General features: G+C 38.4%; 1 protein-coding gene and 1 long non-coding RNA gene across 6 annotated transcripts in view; one reads left to right on the top strand and one right to left on the bottom strand.

The window, feature by feature from the left end:
* Positions 1-24,991, bottom strand: part of arhgap20 (Rho GTPase activating protein 20) — a 111,383-nt gene that overhangs the window by 14,260 nt on the left and 72,132 nt on the right. For all 5 annotated transcript variants that reach the window (XM_008107965.2, XM_008107964.2, XM_008107966.3 and 2 more), the window contains exons 4-9: positions 20,076-20,225; positions 15,113-15,154; positions 14,428-14,512; positions 11,883-11,960; positions 11,028-11,094; positions 6,370-6,558 (exon numbers count right to left, since the gene is read on the bottom strand). In XM_008107965.2, coding sequence (XP_008106172.1) covers positions 6,370-6,558; positions 11,028-11,094; positions 11,883-11,960; positions 14,428-14,512; positions 15,113-15,154; positions 20,076-20,225 — 611 coding nt within the window. The remainder of the gene's footprint in view (positions 1-6,369; positions 6,559-11,027; positions 11,095-11,882; positions 11,961-14,427; positions 14,513-15,112; positions 15,155-20,075; positions 20,226-24,991) is intronic.
* On the top strand, positions 4,802-6,607 carry LOC134297363 (uncharacterized). The gene is made up of 2 exons (XR_010004070.1): positions 4,802-5,023; positions 6,274-6,607. It is a non-coding gene; the product is annotated as an uncharacterized LOC134297363 (long non-coding RNA).

Genomic DNA, 24,991 nt, shown 5'->3' on the forward strand with positions numbered 1-24,991 from the left:
TCTTGGCTCTATATTTTCGTGATTTTACCTAAGCCCTCAGTTCTATGGACACCACAACAATAATATTCAGAGAGCTGAGGAAAGCAGTTTAAACCCAAACCAATGAAACAATATTACTCTCAACACTTTCAAAAGTTGTTGAAAAATTGGCTTTTGGTAAATCCTGAGATTTCTTAGGTTGGGTGACGGCAGAATGACACACACATTAGAGCAGCGGTTCTGAAACTGTGTTCTGCAGAAACCTAGGGTTTGCAAAACCATTGTAATGGTTCCCCAAAAATCTTTTAAATCTTTTTTAAAAGTTCATATCAGGGTATGAAGATCTTATTGAAATGCAATGTTTGCTTTAAAAACAAAACTGAATCTCTGCCACTGAATGAGTATTGAGTAGAACTGATAGATGTATAGCTGTCAGCAGCCTGAAATGCTATCCGAGCAACGCTCCCCTTCATGTCCACTTATCAATGCAAATCAGGCTTTTAAGCTTATGCTTATGCCAAAAACAAATTTACAAGTAAGTTGGATACCATTCTGGATTTATGTATTCAGTTACTGGACATAAAGCTCAAATTTAAGTACAGAAAATGAAACAATTCCATTCATCACTTTAGGTGTAAATCCAATATTTTCTTGTACCAAAATAAAGGTTTATGGTGTGATTTGAAATGTTTTCTCTTCATTTCAAAACAGACTACATTATACAAAACATTCAGGCAGTAGGAGAAGATGAAAGAAAGCAAAACTGTGTGGGTTCACAATGCTTAGGGACAGAGTTAGGGATCCACGGGGAAATCAGGGACAAAGTTAGGGTTCTGTGCGTGCGGGAGGGGGGTGTTTTCTGAAGGGATCCATGACCGAAAACATTTGGGAACAGATGCATTTAAGAATCGCTCTCTTCAAATCTTGTTATGTGAGTTTGATCCACAATGGCATCATTAAGATGCCAACTTCAAGGTATGTGCAGGTTAAAATCAATATATTAATTGCACCTGAAACAGATGAGAAGTCTTTTGGAGATAGAAAAAGGTAAAGGTTTCCCCTGACGTTAAGTCTAGTTACATCCGACTCTGAGGGGTGGTGCTCATCTCCAAAGAGTCCGCATTGTACGTAGACATCGCCAAGGTCATGTGGCTGGCATCAATGCATGGAGCGTCGTTACCTTCCCACCAGAGCAGTACCTATTGATCTACTCACATTTGCATGTTTTCGAACTGCTAGGTTGGCAGAAGCTGGGGCTAACACCAGAAGCTCACTCCATTCCCTGGATTAGAACCACAGACCTTTCGGTCAGCAAATTCAGCAGCTCAGCGGTGTAACCCGCTGGGCCACCGAGGCAAGAAGCAGCAAATATCTGTAGCAATTGAACTAGTGATAAATCCAGTCAAACAAGGCTCCAACTCAGATTTCTCCAGGAATATTATATTCTACTTTGTCAAGGACTTCTGGAATCCTAGGCACTTTGAGATCACACAGTATTTTATGAAATGACTGCATACTTGATGGCTGTCTTTCCTCAGGGCAACACTTCTGTTTTGGGTAAACAGCATTTCCCTAGTGCTCAAGTAATAGCATCACACCGCTGAGAAAATTTCATTCTGCTTTTATGCAGGAGATTAATAAGAACTGCAACTAGCAAAATATAACAGTCAAGCGTCAAGTACTGCTATAGATTGTGTTCATAACATCAGCAGCGAGAAGCATCTCGACTTCTCCTACCATACTGCTGCTTTTAAAAAGTTTTTGAAAATTACTTAATTTTGTAAAGAGACTCAGAACTCCCACGTTTTGCACTTAAGTGAAGCATTTGCTTGCTTGTTTTTTTTTGTTTGTTCTTAAGCAACACACTCTCTTTCTTCAGCATCCACCATATGTATACACCAGCTTTTAAAACACACACTTTACCCTTTTCACATCATTAATCTATTTTAAAAAATCACAAGCACTTAAAAGAAACTTAACACTGTTGTTGATTTGGCAACCTTTTGCTCATCTTAAAAGCAACAACTTCTAAGTATTTCTTCAGTGACTAAGATTCGAGGAGACCAGTTTACGATGTCCTGTTGCCTTGTAAGGAGATGGTTACATAAATTTCTGAGTGTTAGACAATATGCAGTGATAAAATAAATCACTTTAAATGCTAGCAACATCAATAAAAAATAGCTTGCTGAGAAAGGGATAGCACCAATAAAAAATAGCTTGCTGAGAAATTGATGGCACAGGCACAAATACACACACACACACATGTATCAGCCTCATAAAGGGAAGGCATCTTTCAGATCAAACCGTTTGGGCGTATTATCATTAAGATGCCAATCTAATTACTATGTAAATGTATTTCACACTGTGACTAAACTCTAGGCAGTTATGCTATGGGGCTTAGTAGCATACTTATTAAAGCTCTGTGTTCTAACAGGAAGAGTAAAAAGCAAAAGTATTTTATGAAAATTACACAAAATCCTCTGCACTAACACCTGTTAACATGGATACAGGCAGCCCCTGTGTTAAAATTACCCAATTTACAAACAATTCATACTTAAGAACAGGGGTGAGACAACAGGGAATGAGAGAAATCTTCCCCTAGGAAGGGAAATTCACTCCTGACAGAGTTATTATGGGGAAATGGGGTCTCCACTGAAGCTTTCTCACCTATGCTTGTTTCCACAACAAGCCAAATTTTTCAAAATCCAATTATCACAGGGACAGAAAGTGAGGTGAAATCTTCTGAATAGGGGGCACAGAAAGCAAAACAAATACCCTCGGGATATTAACCCTTCCCTATACTATCCAAAGCTGAATTGGTACTTAAAGTGTAACTGTTCCTATTTACAAAACAAATTCAACTTAAGATGAAACCTGCAGAACCTATTCTGTTCATAACTTGGAGACTGCCTGTACTTTTAAATAGAAATTCATTAGTCTGCCTCTAAGGATTTTGATGGCATCTGCTTAGCTTCAATGATCCAGAAGAATCAGGATATGCCCAAGATATTTGCTGGACACTACTAAGGCTTCCTCCAAGGAAGTGATAGTAAACAGTAGGCATCTTTAACCTGTTCATTAGAACAAGGCAAAGTCCCAGCTTATCTAAAGGAGGCAGTTGTGAAACCTATATTAAAAAGGCCACCCTATCGGCCAGTGTCCTACCTCCCCTTTCTGAGCAAGGTCTTGGAGCATGTGGTGGCCTCCCAACTCCAGGGATTTCTGCCTCAAACGAATTATCTAGATCCATTTCAATCTGGTTTCAAGCCTGGCTATGGATACAGCTTTGATCGCCTTGGTAGATAACCTATGCAGAGAGCCAGACTGGGGGAGTTTATCCCTGTTGGCTCTCCTGGATCTCTCAGCAGCTTTCTATACCATTGGCCATGGTATCCTTCTGGATCGTCTCACTAGGATGGGACTGGGAAGCACTGTTTTACATTGGCTCCGGTCCTTCCTGGAGGGCAGTACAAAGAAGGCGGTGTTGGGGGACTCCTGTTTGAACCGCTGACCATTGCCCTGTGGGGTTCCTCAGGGTTTTGTTTTGTCCCCCATGCTGTTTAACATATACAGGAAACCGCTGGGAGAGGTCATCCGGTTTTTTAGAATTCGGTACCACCTTTATGCAGATGACACCCAACTCTACTACTCCTTTCCACCTAAAGTCAAGGAAGCTGCCTTGACCCTAAACCAGTACCTGTCATCAGTAGTGGACTGGATGAGGGCAAACAAATTGAAACTTAATCTAAACAAGACAGAGGCACTCCTGGTAATTCGTAAGGTAGATCAGGGAATAGGGACCCAGCCTGTGCTGGATGGGATCACACTCCCCTTGAAGACACAGGTTCGCAGTTTGGGGGTCCTCCTCCAGTTGGCGCTGAACCTGGAGGCCCAGTTGTTGGCAGTGACCGGGAGGGCCTTTGCACAATTAAAACTTATTCATGAACTGCTCCCATTCCTTGATAAGCCAGATCTGGCCACAGAGGTCCATGCATCAGTTACATCCCGTCTGGATTGCTGTAATGCATGGAGCTGCCTCTGAAGAGTGCTCGGAAACTCCAGCTGGTCCAAAGAGCTGCAACCAGGTTGCTCACTGGGGCTGGCTACAGGGAGCAGACAACCCCCATGTTGAAGCAGCTCCACTGGCTGCCAATCTGTTTCCAGGCACAATGCAAAGTGCTGGTTATGACCTTTAAAGCCTTAGATGGTTCAGTTCCAGGCTATCTGGCCACCACATCTCCTCCCTTGTACGAACCTGCCCGAGCCCTGAGATCTTCAGGAGAGGCCTTTCTCTCAGTTCTACCTCCATCTCAAGCCAGGCCTGTGGGAACGAGAGAGAGGGCCTTCCGTGGCTGCCCCTCAACTCTGGAACTCCCTGGCCAGAGAAGCCAGAATGCCCCCCTCTCTGCAGTCCTCAGGTGGCAAGTTAAAACCTTTTTATTCAGGCAGGCATTTAAAGAAGGTTTTTAAGACTGTATGAGGCTGCTGTGATTTTATATGCTTTTCATGATGTTTAACACTGTTTTAATACTTGTATATCTGTATATTTTATGTTGTATTGTAATGCTTTAGTTGTGAGCCGCTCTGAGTCTACGTATGGAGAGAAAAAGAGGGGTATAAATAATAATAATAATAATAATAATAATAATAATAATAATAATAATAATAATTCACAAAGCACCAATCTGCAATGTTGCCAAGTGCTTAATCATTGGCACTATTTAGGTTCTAATCTTCACTTCCTCAATGAAATTCTTGATGATATGAATTCCCAGTGCATTCCAAGCACTGCTTCCTCTTGTAGAAAAGAGTACCCACAAGGGGATGGTTTGTAGATGTACAAATATAGACAACGTGCTACTGATAAATGATGGAAGAGGGACTACGTTTTCCAAGTAGATGGCAGGAAATGCCTGTGTGGAACAGATGGAAAAGATAAGCTATAAAGGGGAATGGCATTACTATGACTAAGAAGGAGTTGAATGTGGATGCAGCAAGGATACTAGAGGATCAGAGGAACATGTATGAGATTCAGATGTGTAAGGTAAGAACAGAGTCACCACTATAGAAGAGAAATTGAAAGGTATCTTAAGAGAGGCTACATTCTGATCGACATAGTTCCATTTTGAGTAGAACACACTGCTCAATATGTGGCATTTTGATTACTAGAATGGGCAAGAGAACAGGAATCTCTATTCCCTTTGCAAAACTGCTTAAGAAATAGGAAAAAGTGCAGCAAGAACTGAAGGCTGGGGGAAAAGGTGGGCTGTGCAGCAGGACATCCTTGGTGTCCAGCACAGCTGTGCTTGTTAAGCTACATGGGTTTATAATGCAATCAAAATCTGACAACACTGGAAAACAAAAACAAGACTCTGTTCCTAAAAGCGCTACAGCAAGCATAGAAAGGAAGCAGCACAAAGCGACCAGACTATTAAGTAATCTCCAAGCCACATTTGGAAAGCTTCAGGGGTCACTGTGGGCACATCTAGATTTCACAAGGCAATTCAGCAATCAAGTAATGCAAGGTTTCTCAGAATTTAGAAAACTCACATTTTCAGGCAGCTGCTTCCAAAATCCTGCAGTGGTCATGCTAGTTGGATGATTCTAGGAACTACAGAGCCAGTAAATATAACTTTTCCAAGGTCTGGTATTTTCTATCTTGGGCAATGTACTTATACAAGCAAGTTCTAAGGGACAATTAGGGTCTTAGATGCCACAAGCAGAGGAATTGACATGTGAATAATGTATACATCCTAGAAAGCTGCCAGAACAACTCTTCAATGCCCAGGAATTGAGGGGCAATTTGTGATGCAATAATCAAACTCATCTATCACCAGAACCTTTGAAAACCCATTTTACAGAGCACAGGTCTAATACACCAGAATCCTCCTTTTACACCTTTTTTCCATTTTAAGTATTGTTATTCCTAGACCTTCAAAAAGGAGACTAGATATATGAATCAATGACACATAAATACATTACAAGGATACAGAAAAGACATGTAAATACACCTTGAGAATACTTGCTTATATAAACCTAGGTATCACTAGAGTCCTGCAGAGGAGAGGGCTTTGTGAACCAAGATTGCTTTGAACAGAAAAACAAAAACAAAATCCTAGTAATTCAAAAGTACAGAGTGGATAATGAAAATAATGAGGTTATTTCCTTACTGGCTTTGTTTTGTATTACACAAACTTTGATTTTAATTATTTTAGGAAGCATTTAAGCATATTCCTATCACAAAACATCATTAGAAAACCTCTTATCTAGTATGATCTTGTGCCTTTTTTGCAGGATCATTAGAATACGATGATTTATTACAACACAAGAGCCAGTCTGCGGAAAAAACTCCACTCTCTGAATGAGGCTTCTCTGAGCGGAAAGACTCACCATTCAGCTCCTGGCCGGTGGCCAGGCGACTTGGCTTGAGGATGAACTGGCACTGAAGCTCGCGGGGCAGCTGTTCCATCAGGAAGGCCCCCTGAAGGTCCAGAGGGCAAACACTGTCCTTTGATCCCTGCATCTGCGGCAAAGTGTCACGAATGTGGCTCATTTTGATTCCAAACGGATACTCATGTCCTGCTCAGAGAAAGAGGAAGACAGTTTGATTTATAAAAAGTAGAGGCTAGGCAACAAAAAAAAGACCTAGCAGGGATGTCGCAATGATATTATTCCATGAAAATGTGCTCATACACTTGCATAAATATAATGTACTCACTTGACTTAAAGGATACTTTCATTTTCACACTCCTTCTTATAAGATGCAATGGTTTGTGTTCCTCACTTTCTAAAACTACCATTAAAGATTTAAACCAATTCTTTCACTTCCCTGCATACCTTCTTGTCCAATTTCAGAAACTTAATAGACAGAACCTTTATATAACCCTATAAAATGCCAAGCATATTAACTCTCATTTCAGTAGATGGAATATTTTAATACCCCAGAGACTCGTTCTGTTACAGAATTCCTACAAAAACTAATTGAGAAAGGAGGCATTCTATGGCATGTCACTGCAAACATTTTAAAGAATGTCTCAAGTTGTTATGTTTTTTTGGACAAAAGAACTGTAACAAAAGTTATCCTAACCAACTTATTGCATCTTGAGCACTCACAAGATACTTGGAAGTTTGTCAAAACAGAAGCAAGAGTGATGCAAGCCACCTGAAATACTGGCTACCTTTCTGGACAGGTAATGTATACCAAGCAGACAAGAAAATATGGCATAAAAGTGTGGCTGTGCTATGATGTTAACCTATGACAAGGAGACAACTACATGGACAGACTACTTGTCAGAATAAGCTGTAATCACCATCCAGTAAGGCAGCAAATATACAAGGGACATGGACTTGATAGTAACACAGTAGTATCAAAGTTGTATTACAGTTCTCAGCCAGTTTCAACAACAACAAGAAGAAATAGTTATAGGCACTGGCAGGGCCGTAGCCAAAAAAAAATTTCGGGAGGGGTTTTGAAAATTGGGGGGGGGGGGCTGAACCCCTAGCACGCACCCCTCCCCGCTACAAACCTGTCAATATCTGCTTGAGATAGTTCCTGGAGGGACTCTTAATGTTTTGCATCTCATAGACTTAGCATGGGGATTTGGCTAACAAGTTAAAATTCATGAGTAAACCAGATTTTTTTTATAACCTGAAAAATTTCAGGGGGGGGATTTGAACCCCTAAAACCACCCCCTCGCTACAGGCCTGGGCACTGGTTACACTTATGGTATTTGTCCTTATCACAGTAGGGGAATGGCTTGAGGTCTCCCACATCAGACAGCCTGAGAAGCACTGAATACAGAACCGGAATTGGGGAGACCTGTTTTCAAGTTGCCATGTGGCCATGAAATTCAAGCGCTTAAGGGTGATTCAAATTAAGCTCAACCAGGTACCAAGATGCTTTCAACTTATACCTGGGGTCAGTCTGAAATTTTCCAGGAAAGGGTGGAAGGGGAACAATAAGAAAAATCCCACTTTTGAGAGCTAGCATGGTGCAGTAGTTAGTCTAGGATTGGTCTGTGACTTGGAATAATAATCATAATAATAACTTTATGTTTATATCCCGTCTCCATCTCCCCGAAGGGACCAGGGGCGGCCCACATGGGGCCATGCCCAGGTAATTACAATCATTAGAAAATAAAAACACATCAAAAATACAATTATACATGTCAAACATAGTAAAATAGCAATGATGTCAAATACACAATTTAAAAATCTGAGCAAAGTTCATAAAAGCGAACTGGGCCAAAGTGTATTAAAGTGTATATTGTAAACCAGAAAACGAGGTAGGTGACCAAAGTGCTATAGTTGATAGGAGACTTGGGATGAGGTAGACGTTGGCGTTAGTTCCAGCTGAAGGAATAGAATAAGGTGCATTGAATATAGTAATAAACACTGGAACGGGACCTGTCTTGGGGGCGAATATTTCTTCTCCAAAGGCCTGTTGGAAGAGCCAAGTTTTTAGGCTTTTCCTAAAAACTAACAGGGTGGGTGCTTGCCTAATCTCCCTGGGGAGTGAGTTCCAGAGCTGGGGGGGGGGGGGGTACCATGGAGAAGGCCCTCTCCTTCGTCCCCACAAGCCATGCTTGTGACGAAAGTGGAAGCGAGAGAAGGGCCTCCCCCAACAAACAAAGAGATCGCACAGGTTTGTAGGGGGAAATGTGGTCATGAAGGTAGGTGGGTCCCAAACCGTTTAGGGCTTTGTAGGTGATAACCTGCACCTTGAATTAGGCCCAGAAAGTTAAGGGCAGCCAATGGAGGTCCTTAAACAGGGGGGTTGACCAAGATACAATTATTTCCTCGGTTATGCATGTGAGTGGGTATTCCTGAACCAATTATTCTTTCTCAATATAACATATTCACCATTGTGTTATTTGATAGAAATTGGGACTGCGATATATGCGCTTTTGAGCTCCATGAAGAAAAGGTGGGAGACATATGTAAAAACAAGCAATTGTGACAATCTTCTGCAGTCCAACAGAGCTCTACTTGTAAATCTTAATCAACCCTCTCTCTGAATGTGTTCTAAAACTATTCCTCATCTTTGTATCTTCTCCATAATATTTAAAAGTACTCAAGTTGAAGTCTACAAAATGGCAAATGGGAGTCTCAGCCTGAACATGTCACCATGGATGGACATTTTTGAAAGTTGTAATCCAAAATGTAGTGTTTCAGAGTTTTGGAAAATTCATTGTCTGAGGTGAAGCTGGTCATTACCTTAATCATTAGTTGGTATATTAAAAGATATTTCTCGATCTTTTAAAATCTAAAGGGGAACATTAGCTCTTATTTAATTCATCAACACATGCTATTTAATTATTGAATTAGTCATGGTTTCTAAAATGGAACTTCCATATGGAGAGGAAGTAGACAAGCAAAAAGGAATGGGCGTGGGATTGCTTGAGAACTTCCATGTGGCAAAGACAAGGTCTGGGCTGCATGAACATTTGGCTTAACCTGCAGTAGTATTTTAACATTTCAGTGACAAGTGTACTTTTAGTCACAACGAATATGTACCAGCCCCAATCACAACTTGTGACGACGAAAGGAGAAGGAGACATTTATAAAGATATTCCACCTTGAACTCAAATGGTTTACAGTACAGCTCCATAACATTTTGTAGATAATTACGTTTGTAAACTTCACTTGACAGCAATGAAATCTGAAATTTAAATCTGCTTGTGGGCATAACAAGTAGTCAGAGAATGAAGAAAAAACAATAAAAGGCTATGCTTTCTAATGTGCATCTGTGTAACTTCTACTACAGAACAAACAAAGGTGGAAAAACAGCCTTTAGCATTAAGCTCCTAAGAAAATTATTCAGAGTAGCATCACGTTAGCATCTTGTATTATTACAGTTAGAAGAAGAGGATCTGCATTTGCAAGAGAAAAAATTCCTCTGAAAGTAAAAAATCTAGTGTTTGCATCTGTTTTCAAGAAAAAAAATTATGAACAAGTAAAGGAGAGAGATCATATGCAGAACATTCAAATATCAAGGGAGAGCAGGGAAGAAAATCATCAGTTTTCTACAATAATGCCCAGTGCACTAGTAAGGTAGAAATAAATTTAGAGGCATAAACTAGGGCTTCAGAAAATCCTGGCTTAATTAGGAGCAAGTAAATATGTTTCTGCATGCTGAGAGACTGCCCACGCATTGGCTCTTCCTGCCTGTGGAAGTGGTTACACACACCAAATACTCAATTGTTTCCTTATTGCAGTATCCAAACATAAGTTACCATTATCTTGTTGAATCTTTCAAAATCTAACTTGCCGTATTCAAGTTTTACACCATGTTTTAAGTACAGATAAACCAAAATCTCTGATGTGGATGACATAAAAAACAAATAATAGATAAATAAAGAAGGAGGAGTCAAGAAGGAACAAAGAAATGATGTACCTGAAATGAAAACTACAGAGTTTGGACTATGACATAATAATAATAATAATAATAATAATAATAATAATAATAATAACAACAACAACAACAACAACTTTATTTGTATACCGCTCTATCACCCCGAAGGGACACAGGGCGGTTTCCAATGAGTGCAAAACAACATACAATATACAATAACTTGGTAAAGTAAAAACACATCGTTAAAACAAGACAAAACAATTCAGTTAAACTAAACAATAAATAAAATAAACAATCACAGTCAAAACCTTTGCTCAAAGGGTAGTGGCCCTTATGGCTTGGGGATTCTGGAAGCTGGACTACCAAAACGTAATTTTTCAAAGCTCTGAGTACATTCAATCAAGAGAATATTCTTGACTGTAAATCTAGTCTGAAGAGCACGGCAAAAGGAGAGGTGATGACCCCGGCCTTGTCTCTACTACAGATCTTCCTTCCCTGTAAAATTCTGAGTCCATTGTCTTTCTGTCATAGCTATAAAATCTTTTTCTTCAAATGAGTTTTCAAGGAAAAGTATAAAACAAGTAATACAGTACCGTTTTGTGTGTTTGTGTTGTGGTTGTTTCATGTTGCCTGCATCCTTGACAAGAAAATGAATGAAACAACGTATGTGATAGCATATGTTCCAGAAACTTACCAATAAGGGGATATGGGGCACCTTCTTTCCCAGAGTTCGCCCATAACTGATAGTCCTTTTCACAGCCCTTCAAAAAAAATAATAATCCCACATCTTTAAGAACAGCATGCCAATATAATTAAATCACGCTTCATTGTTACAGTTAATTTGCAAATTAAAACCATCTGAAATTTTACACTACTTTCATCCACTTTGCCATACATAGACCAGCACAGTCTTTTGCAGGTGTTCTATACATTTGCAAGATAAAGAATATCATGTGAGATCTTGATGAGACTTAAATATATAGGGTCATTATTATTATTAACAGGCCTGAATTTTATTACTGCCACATATGGAACCTTACAGATTCTGGGGACAAAATAGGACTATGTACTCAAAGGATACTGGAATAAAGAGGAAAAGGTGATCTGTGGGATGTTCCCAGTTTAGATTTTATTTCTATTCCATTGGATACTCAAACACTGAAAAAACGTCTTTCAACAGGAAATTTGATTTTTAAAAATTGATATTCTTTCTAGCCTCACTCTAGTAGTTACTGAACTACAGCTCCCTTAATGCATGATAATGGGCTGGAACTAAAAGCAGTTTAAGTCTAATAACACCTGATGGCCCACATATCTCACTCCTGCTTTTAAGGACAAAAAAGTAAAGGGATAAACTCATTTCTCCATCATTTTCTCATTTTCTGATTATTTTCCACCACTCATTTTCCCCTTTCAGTGAATGTATTTGCTGGCCCAGCTTGCTGAATACTATAGCTTTCTGCCAGCCACTGGATTATATATTACATCAGCAGACATATTACTAGATGCTAAAATAACATTTTAAAAAAATTTAAATCTAAACTCTCACATTAATTCCAAGTTGCTGGAGAGCCATGAGGATCACATCATTTGCTGAATCCATGTTGGTTACAGTTAGAGTTTTTGACTATTTGTGGAGAAAAGAAGCAAAAAAACAACATTATTCTGCATGAAATTTGGAATTACAAGAGCAATGAGGTCAAAAATCTCAGTAATATTTGGATGTAATCTAATATGTGCCTAATTTTTACTTGATATCATACTATGGACTACAGTAACATGAGAAATAGATTCACTTCTAATCCAGTTTTGTGCTAAGCTTCCACATGACACTGCAAATCTATTATTGTGACATCCTACCAGAGTTTGGAACATTATTTTAAAAAGCTAATAATATGCATTCATGTTACTTTAAGGGACAGTTCACACAAAACAGTATGTTTCTTTTACATTGATTTTAAAAACAACAGCGAAAGAAAAATTGCTCCAACCTCCAAAAGGACCCCAACTCTAAAAGCATATTTCTTGGGGGACAACAAATAAATGCTGTCCTGTTGACAAACATCTTAGAAACCATTACAAGTTTATACATTACTCCATGAAAGAAATTCAAAACATAGCGATGTTAGTCTGGATTACCAGTCTCCAAAGAAATTTTGTACATTTTACAAACTAAGAGAATAAAGTTGGTAGCATAAACATTTGTAGACTATGTCTACTTCCTTAAAATTACAACTTCTGTGTTTTACTCCAGTTATATCATACTGTCCAATCGTAACAATTAAACAAATTAATCATATAGCTTCCAGGTGATAGAACCCTGATTCCAATTTGTTCTCTACAAATACCTCAAACATACTTGTCTGAGCCACTGAAAATTGCACACTGCCAAGAAAAGTGAACCGAATGAGTACAAGTGTAGTCTATTTTTGCCTGAGGTCATAGCGGAATGATCATAACATAAACAAAACATAAAAAATTAACATTTCCCCAAAGTAGTGACATCTGGCACCCAGTAGTAGGTCAGCACATTTGCATAAGGCTTGCCTTCGGCTATAATATAATAAAATCATTTGTTCTGCATATGCCTCCTCCTTTGCTAACTCTACCTCTTGTATAAAATGAAATAATTCCACGAGAGCCTCAGCTGAAAAAGGAGAAAAGCTTCATAGAAAGCATTTAGGTTTTTAGGAAGGTTCTATCTGCCATTGTACTGCCTTAGCAATATTATTTCTGGCATTACTACATATTGCTTCAAAGGTAACAACTCCTGGTAGCTCCCATGATTCAGTTAGCAAGGCTCTAAACTGCTGCATATTTTATATTCATATATGATTACAAATGTACCTCTCAAGCTGATATGTAGCTCTCAAACTGAGATTGGTTCATATTTTAGACCAATGCTACTATTCTTTGTTTAGAAATCTACCAGTGGTTATTACAGAGCTTCAAAGTGTAAGCCTTTTGGTCCACAACTCCCTGATCTTCCACTCAGTATGCTGTTATGCAGCATCCAAAGAAAGGCTGTTTTCCAAGCTCTATGAGTCATGGTTATCAAGTCAGATGAAAGTCAAACATTCAATTTGTATAGATTTTAAATGTATACTAGGACTGACCACAGACTGTTGGCAGCAGAATAGTAGAACTAGAAATTTCTGTTTTAAATAGCATTATTTCTCAAAATGAATGGAGAAAGTGGTTTGGAGACTCATTATTCTCTCTTATAAGGCTACTCAAATGGTTTTTGAAACCCATGCAGAATTATTCAGATGCAGTCCTGCAATAATGGGGGATTGTCTCTTATTTGAAAGCTCACAGATCCATATGTGATGGTTTTTACAGATGGTATAAAAGTCCCAAATGAAGACTCAAAAGCTAAATCCAACTGGTAGTTTCATCTAGAGCAGACTTAGTGAATCAAATTAATTAGTCCAAGGACTTACTAACTGAACTAAATGTAATAGGTTTAGTCCATTCAGGAGGGGGGGAAAATCAAATGTATGGCAAACAAAGCAATTTGTACCTTTACAGCTGGACAACAACAAATCTATAGATCTGCCTCATAGATCAGACCAGCAAAAATGAACAAGTCTTAATATCCAGAACTAGAATGTATCACAATCTTGAAGTTCCATCCCAATCACCCCCAATAATGTCCTGCTTCACATGGGCTAGCTTGCAGAAAGACAATAACCATAGACTCTATTCTAATAATAATTTGGCTCTTCAGTTCCTTTATCAAGTCTTACTGATCATGTGCACTCAAGACACATCTTGAGTGCAAACATGAAACAGTCTACTTAATTTTCAAAGCAGGAAAAAGGCAATGACAAAGAAGGTGTGTGTATACAAGCCAGAGGCTTATTTGTGTAATACTGAAACACAGTTTAGTGTTATGTCCAAAGTGCCTAAAACACCAAGAAGAATTCTCCTTTAGAGGCTTATGTGCCTCAAAAACAGATGTTGGCATTTTATACTCAAGAAATATTGCACATCATGCAATACTTGAATGACTTTTCACAGCAGTTTGCCAAAGAACAAAAAGAACTGTTCCACTTAATATACTCCTCAAATGTTGGTTTATGAACACTTACATATGCGCAGTTTCCAACATCCTTTGCAATAATCTTCAAGGGAATGCTCTTGGGGTACTCTTTTGCTTTCTCTTCCTTTATTCGACTATAAAAGCAAGCAGAATGGAATAATTTTTTAAGTACATTCACAAAATAGAGTATCATGGGAAAAATATTCTGTTGATTTACCATACGCAAGAAAAGGTAACAAATATTTATCTGTAAGTAAAGTGCCTTATTTTAAAAGACATCTTTATAAAAATCTGCCTGAATTTTGAGATCCTCATTGCCCCTGTTGCATGTTTACTATCCCACAATGTTAGGTTGGTGGGCACTTGTTCAATTTTGAGTCTTCTACGTAAATAAAAACTTATTCTGTAAAGATACTTCAAAGATGGTGGCTCTCTTTCATTGGAGTTTTTTTTTTTTAAAAAAACTGAGATTGCATAGTCATAAGTTAATGATGCTTTAGTTTAACATTTCCCGATCAGCAGGATCTGGACTACGTAAGTTTCTTCTAGCTCTACAGTTCTAGTTCATTCAGATACTCAAGTTACCTGTCATTCTCTCTAAATCTGAGTTACAGAAATTAATTATTTCAATTTTTCAGGATTTGAAATAACCTATACTTTGACTAAACAGATTACAGGAATCAGACCAAACTTTATTATTGTCTGTCATTGATAATATCTCAGTACAGACATACCTTTGAAGGGAAGTCAACCACTTCTCTTTCTGCTCCACGGAACTGAAATAATTAAAAACCCATTTTAAAATGCATATTAGAACAATACAACACTACTATGTAAGGAATCTTTGGGCAATGTTTCACCTGGCTAGAGAGAAGCAAGACACTTATCAAACACATACATCTACAGACCATCTTGGACAAAGTGGCACAAGCACTTTTTGGGGCGCTTTAGAAACCGCATTGTTATTTTCTAGAGACCTTGCTGATCTTGAGGCTTTTTATTCTATAGAGGGATGGTAAACTACTTTCTTCTGCTCCATCATTTTATTTCATTATTTTTATTATTATCATTTATTTTATCATTTTTTTTCTTTTTACCATTTCATTCCTACACTTTGAACCTCTGGATAACCTTGTATCATCTCTCACTAAAGTCATACATATTCTCTTTGATTCTTGCTATCACCTATCCACAGTAACTCATTAAGAAATGGCCAACTGGGCAGCTTGTTGCCATTTCTCTGGTTTCAGACATCGCTGGAACTACAGGCTTATACTTTCAATCTCCTGGTTCAAATTGTTTCCAATAATTCATTTCTACACTTTTTGAATAATCCTATTTTGGAGATGTTCAAATCACATTTAGTTGGTTCTGTAGGAGATTAAAAACTGATGGAAAAGAGGAAAAAGTCATTGGAATGAACAGTTGGCTCCTATAGTCAGGCTGGTTCACAGCTTAATTCATTCATGGTGATTTGTTCCTCATTTCATCCCAAGAATGCAATGAGGAGAAGAGCAAACCACAGACCACCGATCACCTATTACAATTCAGTCTGAGCCCTGCCACATGCACAATGGAGTCAAGTAAGTGAAAAGATTAAAAGCAAGTCCAAATATGGAGCAATACCAGGGGCACTCCAAGTGGCCAGCTACTGGTCATAGGACATTTAGTATAATGCCAAGTTATTAAATGCATTACAACTGTATGCTCAGTTCGCTTCTGACACGATAAATAAATAAATGAGGAAAAAAGATCAAGGTAAATAAAGGATTTAGTTTATGAAACCTCTATAGTAGTTTGCTGTAATATTGAGGCTTCAGCTGAATGAGGTCACCCTAGCCATTGGCTCAGCTAACTCACAGTTCACTGTGACAATTTCATTGGACACGTTGAGGATGAATTTGTATCTATTCTGACAAGGTTATAGTAGATCAAAGGGTTGGATGTTTGACCTGCTTGTCTTGATATCATATAACACTTTGTATTACGGCTTGAAGATGTGCACAAGATCCTCTCATAGCATAAAGCGAACCGTACAAATTCAGAATCCTTCCCATGCTGGAAAGCAGCCAAAGGAAGCTTTGTAAGAAAGGTGAATGGTGACTGCATTCCTAGAGACTATACAATGCAAAGAAGGCTTCTTCCCATATGAACCTGTCTAAAATGTTAGTAGAATCCTCAGTGGAAGTCCTGTTGCATACACAACTACGGTAGAAGGTATGTAATCATGGCAGAGCTTTCTCTACAGCACCAACCAAATGTGAACCCCCCCCCCCCCCCCCCCCCCCAGGGAACTTGGACTGAATCCATTCTTTTTGAGTTTTTGGTGGGCACCAATAAATGTGTTATTTTGCATGGGCTTTGGTACTTAAAATTTATGATTGTGCTGATTGTTCTAAGTATCTGTGATTTCATGTTCTTTTGAAAAAGCTGTTTTAGTCTGTTTTAAAACATCTTATTTGCATGTTTAAGGCTTCAGATGTTTTTATTTGTTTATATCACCTTGGAGGTCTTAGTAGGCTGAGCGGCAACAGATAAATCAATCAGTAAATCAATGTCATTCAGTACATTTTGCAGCAACTGGACAGGGGAGTACATTCCTCTTTGGACTTGTATTGGTATTTCACACTATTGACCACAGTGTCCATCTAGACTGCCTAGTAGCTATGACTAAGACTAGAAGAAATAATTTCATGATGATTCTGTTCCCCTTAAGAGTCAGTTCCAGAAGATGAGAGTTTAGGAACTCCTGTTTGAAGCATAGACCATTCGCTTGTGATATTTCACAAGGATCAATATTCTCCCAGATGTTTAGTATCAGCAAGAAACTAGTGAGAAGTATCATCCATGAGCTGAAATGTCTTGTCAGCAATACGAAGACAACATTCAACTCTTTTTTCCCCTTTTCTCCTAACATTAAGGAAGTTGTTGATGTTCTGAACTAATGCCTGGAAGCAGGAATGGTATCGATCAAACCTAATTAATTGTCTTCTGGTCAGGAAGAAGACATACTATGGGGGAAGGATTAACCTCTATTGGACGGATTCGCAATCTGGGAATACTGCTGGTCTTGGATGTATATCTTGTTGATCAAAAGAAGACTGTGGTCAGGAGTGGACTTGGCTAGCTGAGGAAGGTGTGTCAGTAGTAGTTGTTTCTGAATAGATCACATCATAGGAACACTCGCCTTAGTTATATACTGAAGTAGGCACTACATGGAGCTAAGTATGAAATACCTTCGCAAATGTCAGATGTTTTAGAATGAATATGCAAAACAGCTGCATTAGTTATCAACATGCTTCTGAGCAGATCAGTGATTAATTTTAAAGCCTAAAATGGAGACAGGATGAGTTAGGGATCACCAACTTCCCTGTCATCTTCCTATTTCTTAAAATCAAAAAAGAGAGTTCACTATGTAATCAAGGAGTGATTGAACGGGACAAGATAAATGCCTTTTCAATGACTGCACATATATAATGAAACACTTTGGCTTGAATCCAAAATTCCACTTCGGGGAACTTTGGAACCCCTCCCCCACATCCTCACAGAAATTCCCAATGTTATCCAAAAACAACTCCATAGGGCTTTCCAGCCTATCTAGAGTTGCTTCTGGGATTGTACAGGAGAGGAAGGCACAGTTTCTGTTGTTTTCATTAGCAGAAGCCCAGCACTTGTTCCCACCCTCCATTCTTTGATGTCTTTCACCTGTCACCAAATAATATTTCATTATGACTGACTTTTCCTAATAAGGCTCCTTGTTTGGCTGGATGAAACTTAAAAAACCACCATCACCACCCAAAAACATTGTCATTGTTAAAATTTTGTGAGTGACCTTTAGGCCATTTGCACAGAAGGGTAAGATACAAATGATTGAATGAATGAATAAACTGCATGCAAAGCCAAAGAGGAACAGTCTGAACTAAGGAAAAACCATGCTAGCTAGACAAAGCAGTCAGCAATGGAAATAGACTTCAAAGCTTCAGTAACACATTGACTGACTAAAGGTTAAGTGTTAGCACTGAATTCATTAGGAACTGGCAGCCACCCCTTCACATCAAGAGCTAGTTAAGAAAACAAGTGGCAGGTCGAGGGCAGCTAACAAATGTCACCAATGACCATGACCTTAGCAAGACATTCATCAATTCATTTCTTTTGCCCCTGTATCTCCACATCTCTCACAGAGAGTTTCAAAGGCTCCCATGGATTCAAAGAGGATACTCAAGAAAATGTAAGCCATTTCCACAGCATGTACTTCACAAATATTTGGACTTTCTTTTAATCTTTTCACTTACTTGACTCTTGTGTAATTATATACTCTTGTAAATTTCTTTATAAATTTCTCTTTACCTCCCTGTGTGCACGTCTCAGTTTACACAAAATCCAAAATTCCCTTTGACAGAGGGCATTACATATTTATAATGTCAGATGATTTCATAGTCAAGAAAGATAACCTATTGAAACATGCTTTTTAAGTTCAAATAATGTCATGAATCTCTTTAATTTAAGCATAACCTATGTGTCCCAAAGCTGTGAGCTCAGTGAGTTTCTACTCAAACAAGTTGGTCATGGATTGCAGATTAGACCCAAAGTGGGGAACCTTCTGCTATGATGGATTGGATTGATGGAAAATGGGACTCAAACATACATACATACACACACACACACACACACACACACACACACACATATATATGGGGGGGGGTCAAAGGGTCTCCAAAGATGGGTCTGGACATTCCAAAATTTTACATACAAACTTTGCTACACAAAATTGAGAAGGCAAATCATAAATAAGTTTTACTGTTTGCCAATGTGTTTCTATTATTTCACGATGCTTAATTTTCCTTGTTCTAAAAGAAGCATAACTTAAGAATTGTGATCTTCTTATAAACCTGCTCAAGAATTCTAAAACCCTTTTTATGGCTCTTCTGTCTGGGAAATGTAGTTTAGGGAAGCCGAGGAGCTCTCTAGCTGAGAATTTCAATGGCTCTGACCTGAACTGCATTTCCCAGAATTCTGCAGGAGCAACTCAGACGATTGGCAGACAGCCTTCATTCTGTAATGCTGGTGGAGAAATGTCCCTAGGCATTTGTGGAATGTCAAAATATGCAGTGCAGCCCACCAGGTGGGCACTTGAGGGGGAAACAGCCCTTGGTCCCTCTGAAGTTGCTCAGTTTTTGGAAGAATTTCCAAAAAAACCCCCTCATCAGTTCAATATTCAGGACTCTGGTGATTTTAGAGTGCTGCCAAAAATGTAAGATGGGACAGTCAATATTCCATTATTCTCTCTATGCGCCTGCAGCCTTCTAATCGATTTCCTGTTTGATTTTGAAAACCATAGCTGTTTTCAAGTGAAGGTTCATTGTTTATGTAGGTAGGGGAACTGGCAAAATAAGCCCCCAAAAACATAAATAAAAGTCCACCCACCAATTGCTACAACTCACATGAATATATTTTCCACCAAGATAGAATCATCATATTGGTGGAAAATACAGTATACCTCTCACAACCCCGTATCTTTCTCACAACTCCGTATCCATTTGATCTTTGTCAAGAAAGATGTAAATCAATCTCCTTTTTGAATTAAAACAAGAGTACTCCTTGATTTGTGAGATATATTTTGTACCCAAAGTCACTCTTCAATCTTGATACACATACATTAATACAATAACAGGGGAATGAAAGTCACCATTCTCATACCTGAAACTGGCAACGCAGTTGGTTGTGGGCCATCCTAAAACGAAAGATCTTTCCAGGCTAGTGCTGCCCTCACAGACTTCTTCCAGGCAAGATGCAGTCCACATTTCAGAAAGGCGTGCCTGGCTCTTTAGTTTAAAATGCAACTGTGATCTGTCAATGAAAGAAATCTATTATACAACACTGACAATCAAAGCTTAGAAATACATACAAAATGAGCACAACTTCTACCAACTAAATTCTATTCAACAATTAGCTCTGCCATTGCTTCAAACAACAGTTGTGACTGCTGCAGGCCTGGAGGCAAAAATCCTAAACTAACAGATGGACTGTCCGCTTCAAAAATCTGTGTCTGCTGGACCAGACCACATTCTCTAGGCAAAATGAACTGTCACCAAATGCTGTGCATCTAGAAAGAAGATAGCAAATAAAAAAGGAAAATGCATATGCTAGTTAGGAGATTCTAGGAATTTGAGATTTGAGAATGCAAACCTCTGATCTCACTCCCAGTCTTGTATCATCTAGAATCCCAAATGATGATGCTGACATGCCTTTGGAGATGGTAATAGTGTAAGACTCCTTCTTCAGGTTTAATCTCAAACACAACACAAACAGAACACAGGCAAAATCCAGTTATGTTGGTCTCAAATGAGGAAGCAATTGACCCTTATGGATTTCAGAGAACTGACCTACATTTAGGATGTTTTGATTCCTCCTACCCACAAAGCTTTTAGCACTGAATCCATTAACAGCTCTTGACTGGATGCTGTGCCACAGAGGAACTGGCACCAACCCAAATATACACAGTTGTAAACACTGTTTCCAAACACAATTCACAGGGAAGTTTCTCCTGCATGATTCCCATCTGAAATGAATGAGAGAATATGTTCTATTCTTACACTGTTGTTGTATCAAAGCATACCTAATTCTACTGGGGTTTGCTGGAAAAATGCGTAATTATGCTTTCCATCAATCTTATTTCTGTCTTCATAAACCTATCTCCTTCCTGTTTATGGTAGAACACTCAAATACACAAGTGATAACCAGGAAAAATTCTCAGGAAAAAAATGTGATGCAGGAGAACCTAATGCAGTGGTTCTCAACCTGAGGGTCCCCAGGTATTTTGGCCTACAACTCCCAGAAATCCCAGCCAGTTTACCAGCTGTTAGGATTTCTGGGAGTTGAAGGCCAAAACATCTGGGGACCCACAGGTTGAGAACCACTGACATAATGACTGTATCACAATTTGGCTAATATAGATAGTATACTGGCTACTGCATTAACTTTGCCAATCTTTCATTTTACTGCTGCAATGGAATGGGCATAGCACAAGTTCGAATTAGGACTCCATGCAGGTTATAGGTTATATATATGTTGCGACTGAAGAATCACTATGTATCCCAAGCGGGGAAATACAAATAATTAAAAATGAGAAACCATTCTAATTCCTTGTGTTACAAGCTGAGATAAACTCAAAAATCACACACCAAGAAATGTTTAGAGATGTAATTACCATATATAAGTTAGCTAATTAAATTGTTGTGCTGTTTTTTAACCATCAAGTCAACTTCAACTTAGAACAACTTTATGAATGAAAGATCTCTAAAGTCCTGGTTATTAACAGCCCTGCTCAGATATTGCAAACTCAGAGCTGTGGTGTCTTTAATCCATCTGTAATGCGATCTTCCTCTTTCCCTACAGCATGCCACTTTACCGCACTTTATTGTCCTTCCAAAGAGACATGTCATCTCATGATATGTTCAAAGTATAACAGCCCTAGTTCAGCTATCTTGGCTTCCAGTGAGATCTCCAGCCTCACTTCTAGGATATATTTTAATTTTTTTAGTTAATTCGTATATTTGTGCTAATGTCATTCTGGGTATTCTTCCACAAAGGCCAAGATGAAGAGGGAGGTCAGAGCATGCATGAGTCAATCCCCTCTTAACCAGAAGATTTACCTTTGCATGCTTAAAGGTACAGGAAAGCCCTGGCCTAAAGATATACCCTCCATGTTGCTACTTGGCAGAGATAGAAAGTGGCTCTCCCTTCCTTGGCCTTCCATGTTATTTTGCTTTTAAAAAAGCTTTGTCTTCTTGGGCAGGGCTGTTGGAGAGTTCTCACCTGATAAGTGGATTACTGCCTAAGTCTGGAAAGTCTTGTGTAAAAGTGGGTCAGTCTAAAAAAAGGAACCTTAATAGGCATCTAAAAGCTGCAGGAGACAGACAGACAGAGAAGTGAAGAGGGAGATGTCTGGCAGCATTTGAATCAGACAGAAATGCAACTCTTAAAATGACAACTCTGAAGAACAGAAGCATTTGCACTGGAAATATTTTTATAGAAAATTCTGATCTAACACATGTTGCTGCCAGTGTCCACAAGGGACACCGCTTCTATGTTCAACTTAAAAGAATTTTGCAAGATGCATCTCCTATCCCATTAATACAGTGAGAGAATTTGTAAAATATTGATTGCTCTTATTAATAATACAGTCCATATAGAAATATACTCAAATTCATATCCATATGAACCATCATCCATACAAAAATGCTAAAATCTGTAATAGGGCAATGTATAATGGTCACAAAATATGTCCGAGCATTTCTATCCTTCAGAACACTTCCTTGATAAAGAAAGCAAAACAACAATTGCCCCCCCCCCACCTTTCTTTTCAGGATGATATAGTCTAAAGGTTATAGCGCTACATCAGGATCCGGAAGATTAAGATTAAGACCACACTCTAACATGAAAATGGACCAGTTACTTTCATTCAGTGAAACCAACTCCACAGTACTGTTGTACTTACTGAAGAGAGGGAGATATGAATGTGCCCAATAATTGTCACTGAATATAGAAAAATAATATGTGTTCTCAGAACTGTTCCACCTTCGCACATCAGCTATAGATGATTAAATATGGTTTTCTGTGGGCGAGTAGATGGCGACTACTGGATGGCTTATGTTCTGTATCAGAAACTAGAGCTGATGTGATCTATCAAATGCAATTTTCTGAATCAGCACCCCAAATAACCAATCTAAAGTTGACCAAAAGCTAATTTAGTACTAACGTTGGAGAGTGGTCCTGATCAAAGTGGTCCCTGGTCAAGTGGTCCCTGGTCAAAAAAAGGTTGGGAACCACTGTATATATCATATGGGATGGAGCTCCATAAAGAGGATTGTCATTACCCCAGCCTACATATATTACCCCACACCACAAAGATCATTATGCACTGATATTCTTCTATTTTATTTCTATTATAACTCTGGATAATGTTGAAAGCACCATTTGAAAAACCATGCTCTCTTAATTATGTTCTTTTTGTAATACTGTACAACCTTTCTTTTATTGTTCTCTTAATATAAGGTTTTTTTTCATCTTATATAAGGCTTTATACTCTTCAAAATGTTTATTTTTCTTGGCAGACTTTGGTTTAACATCCTTTTGAAATCTACATTGTAGCAGAGGAAACATATTGGTTCTCACTTCACTAGTGCACCAAGAAAAACTTGGTTATTTCATTTTGATTAATAATAGCAATAATAATAATTTTTTAATTTATAACCCGCACTTCTCTCCCTGAAGGGACTAGGGCCGGTTTAGGTTTATGATGTGTTTTATGTTAATCCTTTTATTTTATGTTATATTGGTGCTGTTTATTGATTCTGGCTAATTTTTGTTGTATTTTATATGTTCTGCATTGCACTATTGTTGCCTGTAAGCTGCCACGAGTCCCTTTAGGGAGATGGGGCAGGATATAAATAAAGTTGTTGTTGTTGTTGTTGTTGTTATTATTATTAAACTTCACTTTAAGCAGTTATAATTTTGATGTGTTAGGTTGGTCTACCCCAACATTGGCAATCTTAAAGTTCTGCCCTTCAAAATGCCAAGCTGACAAACCATTGATCAATTAAATTATTTGAACAATTCACTTCAATTCTGACTAAAGAGAATTCAAAATAATGTATTGTCAACCCAATATACAAGTTGTTTGCAAAATCGACATAGTACAGATGACTATTTAGTAAGAGTCAGCTTCAAATAAAATCTGAATAAAAATACAGTTTATATTGGAGATGATTAATCATATCTCTTTGTTTTATAACCAATCATAATGTGAAATAAATTTGTAATTTAATTTAATTATTGTGATTTGAATCAATGTGACTCACTTCCTATATAGTGTATTTTTATTGAGGCTCCCAGAGGTATTTTCAGATGCTTTTATCCAACGCATCATGAGCAGCCACAGCTCTGCTGTCTACCCCTAGGTTGCTGTCATCTTCTTTTTAGTTCTTTTAGCTATTATCCCTTTCTACAGTCATCTAAAAAAGCTAAGTTTGCTCGGTTTTAGAATAGGAATCATGTAAAGGTCCAGATGTTGTTAGTCTGCAATAATGGTAAAAGATGACAGGACTTTCTGTTCAATATTTTGAAGGTGGCACGCTATCCATCCGTGCTTTAGCAAAATATGTTCCTAATTCCTCAGCTGCTGCAATAAATATAAGAAAACAGCAGTAAAGTGTGTGGGGCAGATGTGGCAAAGCATGTGAAGGGTTGGGAAAAGGGTCCTGTAATGGAGTGATCTGTATAGAGTGGAAGCTGAAAGAAAAATGAAAATGTGTTTGGAGCATTTTTTTCTATGATGGCCCTTCCCTAAAGATCATGGTTCCAATTCAACCTGTAGGCAGCTCCAACTTGGCCTACATAAAATCAATCAGACAAATGATGTTCCTCCATATTTGAAATAGGCAATGCATAAGGAAACTATCAGCCACTGTTTTACTCTGCTTAACAGAAATGAAAATACCTTGGTAATATCAGCAATCACATCACACTCCAGCTTCATTTCAGATCTAGTTACATTCTTGAGAATGAAACACATATCACACTGAAGAAAAGGACAAATACAGTCCAAGAACTGG

The sequence above is a fragment of the Anolis carolinensis genome, chromosome 3, assembly GCF_035594765.1.
Source record: "Anolis carolinensis isolate JA03-04 chromosome 3, rAnoCar3.1.pri, whole genome shotgun sequence".
Taxonomy (NCBI): Eukaryota; Metazoa; Chordata; class Lepidosauria; order Squamata; family Dactyloidae; genus Anolis; species Anolis carolinensis.